At 29.5% G+C, this 8,351-nt stretch overlaps 1 protein-coding gene across 5 annotated transcripts in view; it reads left to right on the forward strand.

The window, feature by feature from the left end:
• The window catches only part of LOC106679834 (adenylyl cyclase 78C), a 305,518-nt gene that overhangs the window by 293,496 nt on the left and 3,671 nt on the right, over positions 1-8,351 (forward strand). For 3 of the 5 annotated variants that reach the window (XM_014419197.2, XM_067052478.1, XM_014419198.2), the window contains exons 19-25: positions 995-1,551; positions 1,627-1,861; positions 2,204-2,330; positions 4,305-4,411; positions 4,515-4,626; positions 4,988-5,133; positions 7,263-7,473. In XM_014419197.2, the coding sequence (XP_014274683.1) occupies positions 995-1,551; positions 1,627-1,861; positions 2,204-2,330; positions 4,305-4,411; positions 4,515-4,626; positions 4,988-5,133; positions 7,263-7,473 (1,495 nt within the window). Of the gene's footprint in view, positions 1-994; positions 1,552-1,626; positions 1,862-2,203; positions 2,331-4,304; positions 4,412-4,514; positions 4,627-4,987; positions 5,134-7,262; positions 7,474-7,621; positions 7,666-8,351 lie in introns of those variants that run through there. The other 2 variants (XM_067052479.1, XR_010844843.1) reach the window with 2 other exon arrangements.

An 8,351-nucleotide genomic window follows, 5' to 3' on the forward strand; every position in this document is an offset into this window, starting at 1 on the left:
AAAAGGGTCAAAATTGTGTTAATTTGATAATAAACTAAACCACTCTCAAACAATCATATATAAAAAATAATTGATCTAATAATATATTATATTTGTATAATATAATAATAATATCTACATATAATACCTCGAAGTAGTAACTTTTCCCCTCTTTGTTATGTTATAACCTGTTAGTCAGCTCTTGACCATGCTATCTTTCAGTCAGTGTATTGTGTATGTAATATCATCTAGTGTAATTTATTTACAAATATTAATTATGTTCCAACAACTGTCCTCAAACTTCATTAATCACTAGTCACCATACTGTATGAATAATTCCATACGGTAAGTATTATCTCTTACCTACTTGTCAATTGATGGTTCCATTCAATTTAGGAGTCAGTCAGCAGTCAATATTATCACTGTGACTGTCATTACAACAAATCCATTCACGAAATTCGAGTCCTCTATTCTGATTGTTCTCACTTATGTGAAGTAGCCTGAGAATGTAGGGTTTGAACTTTTGTTGCTTTCAAATGTGATAGACTTTTCATTTTCTTACACCGGATCATTTTACTGGGTAGCTTGCCATATAGACCTGCTAGTATGAAACTTATGGAAGTTTTTAATACTCTTTCCATCCATTTTTGTCCGATACCATGTTGTCCCCCATTGTCTCTACACTTCTTTAATGCTGCTCAAAGAAAATATTTCTAGCTTTTTGTCAGTTAAACATCATTACTGGTAACTGAAACAAAACAAAAGAAGAGAAAAAATAGAGTGGCAACAAGTACTAATGATGATAGATCCAAATACAAGTTCCACCCGCTAATCAAACAGTTAAAAACCACTTAGTGGGGCACTCTTCATTTAATAAGTATCATCATTTTTTATCATGATTATAATGTTATAAGTTCTTCCTAACATGGATATCATATTGCATATTATTAAATTGGTAATGATATTTGTCATAAATGATTATTGGATAAAATAACAATTTATTTATTTTTTTAAGGTTTTATTACCAGACCATCTTGTAATTAAAGATGACGCATATAATACTTCTCTTGGGATAAATGGGACAAACTGTACCATGTGTGATGATAAATTTATGAAAAGACTTAATCGCCATATTAAAACATCTCATATAAATCGGACAAGCATGAACAAACTTTACCCACCTCTTATTATGACATCAGATGATATTTATGATGATGATTGGATTCCAATCCATGTTAATGAGATCAATAAACATCATCATTTGACTAATAAAAAAACAAAAAATAACAGCATACATTCTACTTCTCATCATAGAAGATTTAAAAGAAACATGAAGTCAGATTCAAATATTGAACTTAATGAACCTCCATCTGAAGATATATACCTTATTGCTTGTATTCATGTTGAATACATGGTATTTACTTGGGTATTATGTTTAATTGCTCTGGCAACTACACTAAAAGTATATTTTTTGGTTAAAACCGCTCTTGCTTTGGTAATGGTTGGAAGTTTTGCCACTTTAATTGTTGTTTTGTATCCCGAAGTTTTCAGACAAAAACAATTAGAAAAGCAGTGAGTAAACTTCTATTAAATCTAGTTAGAAATCACTGTTCTATATTTTAATTGTATAATATGTATTTTTTTCAGCCTCAACATGCCATTTTCAGCACAGATGCTGTTAATGCTTTCTATATTTTTTACATTAGTTGCCTATCATGCTAGACTTGTTGAAATCACTTCAAGACTTGATTTCTTATGGAAACTTGATGCTCAAAGGGAACTTGCAGAAATGAGAGAAACAAGAAAAAACAACAGGCAGTTATTAAGAAATATATTGCCTGATCATGTTGCACAACACTTCCTTAATGATCGTTTAGCGGATGTAATTATTTATGTTCACATAATTTTTAAAACATATTTCATAATTATTAATCCTCATTTTATTAATTTTTAATCACAAATATTTTCATTATCATTGATGCCCACAATGCTCTTAAAATATATTAAAAAAAAATATCAGCACCAATAAGTTATGTTTTTGACTTAAAGATAGAAAATTGTATTGTAATTTAAAGGATTATAAATTGATATTTTATTGTGATCATGGATTTAGAAAAAACAAAAATAGGTGTATACTAACAAATTCTAAGAAAATACATTTTTTTTTTCATATTTAATCAATAAAAATGTTAATTTATACATAATTTATTTTTGTTCCTAATAGGAGTTATATTCTCAATCAAGAGACAAAGTTGGAGTTATGTTTGCTAGCATTCCAAATTTTACTGAATTTTATTCTGAAGATGTTAATAAAGGAATGGAATGTATTCGTCTTTTAAATGAAATTATTGGTAATATTTAAATTACTTATTAACTTTAATTATGCCAAATATTTCTATTATTTTGTACCTTTTTGGAAGTATTGTCACCACCACGTTTAAGAGTGGGCATGTAGAGTGGACTGCTGTGATGGTGATCTTGAGAAAGAAGTCCACTGGAACTGAATATTTCCATAACCTCTCAACTCCCCTTTATCTGGAGTAATTAAACAAATTCAGACAAAATGTTCATGTATTTATTTGTTTTTAAATATCATCCATCATCTATTGCTTCATTACTGTATAATTTACTTAACAATGCTATTATATACTCATATAATTAAATATCCAATTTTAATATTTTTTTACTTGCAATTCATGAAATTTCTGAAGTTTTATAATATTTTTATTTATTTTTTTGGAAGTTTTATAACATTATACATTATATGGATCATTCTCCTAGAAAACAACTATTTAATGTCCAGGATATTTTTCAAATTGAAAAAATCTTTGTATTGTATCAGTTTTGAGGACTCCTGCCCTCCTTCCTTAAAAAAAAAAAAAAATATGTACTTTTTGGAATAACTTTATATTATATCCTTCATATTTTTATCTTAAACCTACAATATTTGGGTTTAAATACCAGTGGACTCCAGGAAATGTTCTCAGTCTTCATAGCTGTTTTTGTCTTGAAAGAAATTGTTGAATGGTTTGGATTCCGCACAATACAGTAGAATGTGTCTTTATTGGCCTCAGCTGCAAATCTTTAGGAAGTTAAATCAAATATAAAATCCACCCTAAAGCCAAAAGTCAACATTTTTATGATATATTTTATTAAGACCCTTTTTTAACTTTTAATTTATCACTAAAAGGTTTTTGTTTGATTAAAAAACAAATAGTATGTAATTTTTTGTTACAATGTTAATTAAACAAAATAAGAAAAAAGAGACCTTTGGGTGCTGTACCCTTGTATGGTGTAAGGGAGACTCAGAGCAGATCATCCCCTCCACTCTTTCCCTCTAGGTATGCCTCTGATGGGATATGACAAGAATGAGGGTGAATGATGATATGGTTATAAAACAACAGTATCGTCTTTTCCTAAACACTATATTATTGTCCTTCAGACACTTTCATATTTATTTTTTGCCTTAAAAATAAATACCCTTACCGTATAGAGGGTAAGGGTGTTCATTCTTGAGTTTTAGCTGAGTATACCAGTTTTTTTGGTATGTGTAGAGCAATTTTAATTTTTTTAAATTTCAGATGAAAATTGTTGCTTTCCGTAACAATGACAAACATAACAATATTATATATGATACTTAATATAACAATATTAAGTATACATAATTTATAATGATTCTATTTATTTCATTTCTACCTTTTTGGTTTTGTAGCTTAGAACATGATACTGACAGAGTTCTGAACGTTTTTAGATTATTCAAAATATTTACATACCTATTTAACTACCTATATTAATAAATTACCAAACTAATAAATTTTATACATAAATTTGAATAAAAGAATATATTATACATTATAAAAACAATTATATTGATTTGTGTGATTCAATTTGAAGCAAGGATTCACATAAAAAGGCATGGATTAAAAATAATTAGGTGTATTATGAGGTAGGTAACTAGAAGTGTACGATAGTTCATGGAAAATTGAATAAGTTTGACAGACATGCTAGGGATCTGTTGAGCCCACTCTAGCTTTGTATAATGAAGTAATAATCAAAAATAAATTTTTTCATATTCATTAATTTTATTCATTTGCCAGAAACATTTTTATTAAATAAAGTCTTATAAACAAAAATTTAGGACTCAGAGTAGTGAGGTCTAAAAATAGGAAAAAAACATTATTTGCAATGGGTAAATTAAAAGTAAAAAATGAAGTTTTTTTTTGGTTACATGAATAGTCACTATATTCGCATTTTACTTAAATGTGGTGGCGACTATATTTAGCAATGTATATTAATTATCTTGAATTTTATTTTATGATTGCCAGTTGATTTTGATGAACTATTATCTGAAGCAAGATTTAGTTCAATTGAAAAAATCAAAACTGTCGGAGCATCTTATATGGCTGCTTCAGGATTGAATCCAATTCATGAGGTATAGTTAATTATAATAAAGCAGATTATTTGACTGATTTATACACCAATAACTGTATTTCTGACAACTTATATCCTTTTTTTAACTTTGTTTTTTCTTTAAGACAGAAGATGAATATGCCCATGTTTGCTCATTGGTTGATTTTGGTTTAGCCATGAAACAATCATTAGAAGCTATAAATAAACATTCTTTCAATAATTTTCATCTGCGTATTGGTAAGAAAATGATTTATAATATTAATTTATTATTTTTAGAATTTGGAAGAATACTAGTCAACCTTCAGAGGGTTTATTTTCCTCCGATTAGAGGGAAAATTAGTTAAATTTAATCTTTCTCTTAATAATTTTAATGATACCATGATTTCATTTCATTTTCATTTAAAAAATGTTATAAACATTGAAACTTTCCTCAAATTAATCATGACTGAGAAATTAAATAATTTCTTTAGTACAGAATAAAAATGAATAAACTAAGATTGATTTGCTTAAATAAATTTTTTTTAAAATAAAAAATCTAATTTCATAAAATAGTTTGGTATACTTATTTAGCTCTAGTAACAATTAAAACTATTTTCAGGCATAAGCAGTGGTGCTCTGGTTGGTGGTGTCATTGGCGCTAGAAAACCAGTTTATGACATCTGGGGAAATACTGTGAATGAAGCTTCAAGAATGGATTCTACAGGAAAAATGGGAAGAATTCAAGTGCCTAAACATACAGCGATGGTTTGTAGAATGACAGTGTATATAACATAAAATATTTTAAAGGAAATTCTTTCCTTTCCTCTCTGCCCCCAGAAACCCTAGAATTATCTTACCTTTTAAAAATGTTCTAATAATGAGTAGAGCAGTGTTAATAAACTTAGCTAAAACTGGCAATTGACTATTGCACTATTAAAACTGATATCTATCCTTATATCAATACTTATGCCTTACTAATAAACAAAGGAATACCTGAACATCAGTTATAAATACCAGGTCATTCAAAAAGTCCTGTCGTTTTTTTGGGGGAAATTATAAATAAATAAATATTTTCAAATAATCACCTTTATTCATCAAAATATCCACCGTTACAGTCGGTAACCTTCTCCCAACGAGATGGAAAGCCCAAATTCCTTCCTTAAAAAACTGTTGATTTTACTGCAAAAATAAGTGGTCAGTTCGTGAATTAGGTTGTCACGGTCTTGAAAACATTTTTGTCTCAGATTGTTGTCGAGATCTCTGAATAGGTGATAATCAGTGGGTGACAGGTCAGGGGAATATGGTGGGTGAGGCAAAACTTCCCAGCCTATTTCTGTCAATTTTTCCCTGGTCAATTTGGCGGTGTGTGGTCGAGCGTTGTCTTGAAGAAGCAAAGGTCTTCTTCTGTTGACTAAGAAGGGATCAAAAGTCTTAAGCTTGGATTGGCAATGGTCCAGTATATTGCAGTATACTTCTGCAGTGATGGTTTGCCCTTGATTCAGAATCTCAAAATGCACTATACCTTTGGCTGTCCAGAAAACAATGAGCAAAACTTTCTTTGGATGGAGATCTGGTTTTGGAAATTGTTTAGGTTTCTCATCTGCCGACAACCACTGATATGATCGTCTGAAGTTGTTGTACAACACCCATTTCTCATCACAGGTGATGATTCGATTCAAAAAGGGTTCGACTTTCAAGCGGGAAGTTAACGAAGATGCAGTTGTCAAGCGAACAAGCATATTGGCATCTGAAAGCTTATGAGGAATCCATTTATCCAGTTTTTTCACTTTTCCCAGTTCTTTAAGGTAATTCCAGGCAGTGGTGGCTGAGATATTAAGTTGAGAGGCTATCTCTGAACAACTTTGACGCGGATCCAACTCTACTACTCTTCGAACGTCCTCCTTATCAACTACAGTTGGTCGACCTGAGCGTGCCTCGTCTTCTAGTGTCTCGTCGCCTCCACGAAATTTTGAAAACCAAAATTGTGCCTTCCGCTCAGACAGCACATCTTCCCCAAACACGGAGCATATTTTTCTAGCAGTTTCGGCAGCTTTTGAGCCAAGTTTAAACTCATAGAGCAAAATCGACCGAATTTGAGTTTCAACTGGAATCATTTTAACTAGACAGTTGGATGGTGACTGCATTAAATTAATCCTCCTTAGCCTCCTATTCATAAAGTATAAACATTTGTGTTTACATGGATAAAAGTTGTATTGAACGGAATTAATTAGCAAACACTCTAGAATCAAAATAAACAACGAACAAACGAAAAACGACAGGACTTTTTGAATGCCCTGGTATAACAAAGATATTAAATTAAGCCTAAAAAAGTTGAAGTATTTGTTATATTATTATTGAGTGCGTTATCAACAGCAACATGATAAATATAAATTAATGAAAACAACTAAATTCTTGAAAACTTGAAAAAAGATTTGAACTAGAAAATTGTGGGTTGGTATAACAACCCTTCATTCATCAGAAAATAAATTATGACTGAATGACTGAAGTAGTGGTACTTTATCTTACTTACTTGGTACTTTATCTTTGGTTACTTGGTACTTCATCTTATTTTAAATTCTATTTAAATATCATTGTTAATTAAAATCGCTATCTTTGCCAATTTGATATTTATATGATTTTCATGTAATGACTGCACAAAAAATTAGTATATGATTGATATTACAACTGCTTCCTTTAGCAAATCATTTTTTATTTCTGCTATTTTGTTTAGTAAATCTTTAGCTGTTAACATTCTCTCAAAGCTTAATTTTTTGGTGGGGTTTTGATCTGAAGTCATTGTTATGTATTTACCTCAAACTATAAATAAATTACTCATATTTTTTTTTAATTTTCTAGTTGTTCAATGTCATTTTTTTTTAAAAAAACATTTTTAGATGCTGATTGCCAGAGGTTATCTGATGGAATATCGAGGTTTTGTTCCAGTCAAAGGAAAAGGTGAAATGGAAACCTATTTCGTTCTAGGAAAAGAAGAAAAAATACAAGAGACCGTATGTAAACCAACATTTCAGCATGCTTCACTTGCTGCGGTTGTATACGGAATGGTTCAAGCCAGAAGGAGGCATCTCACTATGAAACATTCTAATCGTAAGGCATTTACATTTATATTAATAATTTTCTTTGTTAATCTCTTCTCTTTTGAATTTATCTCTTTATTTATAACAATGAAACTACTGTCAGTCTTTTCAATAAACAAACAAATAAAACAAAATCTCAACTTTTTTTTTAATTTCAGAGCTTCGACTTTAACCACAACATGATTGGAAGTTTTTTTTACTGGTACAATTTTTTTTATTTTATTTTTTTATTTTCCTTCTTGCAGAGGCTCATGCTTAAATTCAAAGTAACAGTATTAATCTAGTCCCTTTGGCCCTTCCAGGTTTTTAAGGAATTGCATGTATTATTAACATATTATTGGTGGTTAATGTGGTTTGGGATCTTTGGATGGTATAATATTATGTTTGTTCTAATCCATTCTTATTTATAACTAAGTAGTTATACGTACTAACAAACTTTTAACATGCATGATAACATTTCCTTGTTAATGTGTATTTTAATTTATACTAAGCACTTTCTACGTGTTCACATGTTCCTTAATCATAGGAAGCCTTATTTATTTTTATGGTTTCAAGAATTATATAGGAATTCTATGGTAAATGAAGTACATTTTTATGATTGTATTTTATATTATTTAATTACAAAAATTATATATCTTCCTTTTAAATATTTTTTAAAGTTGATATTGAGAAAATTAATTATTCAGTCATAACTCATACTGGTTATTAGTATTGCCAATATGAGTTTCATTAAATTTTCTAATCTTTAAACAATAGAAATTGAGAATCATCGATTTTGTTGTGAATACTTTATTTCTTAAGGCTCTTATTTACATGTAAATCCCTAAAAAAATACCAGGGCATTCAAAAAGTCCTATCGTTTTTCGTTTGTTCGTTGTTTATTTTGAT

The sequence above is a fragment of the Halyomorpha halys genome, unplaced genomic scaffold, assembly GCF_000696795.3.
Source record: "Halyomorpha halys isolate HHAL.00 unplaced genomic scaffold, Hhal_1.1 Scaffold223.1, whole genome shotgun sequence".
Classification (NCBI taxonomy): Eukaryota; Metazoa; Arthropoda; class Insecta; order Hemiptera; family Pentatomidae; genus Halyomorpha; species Halyomorpha halys.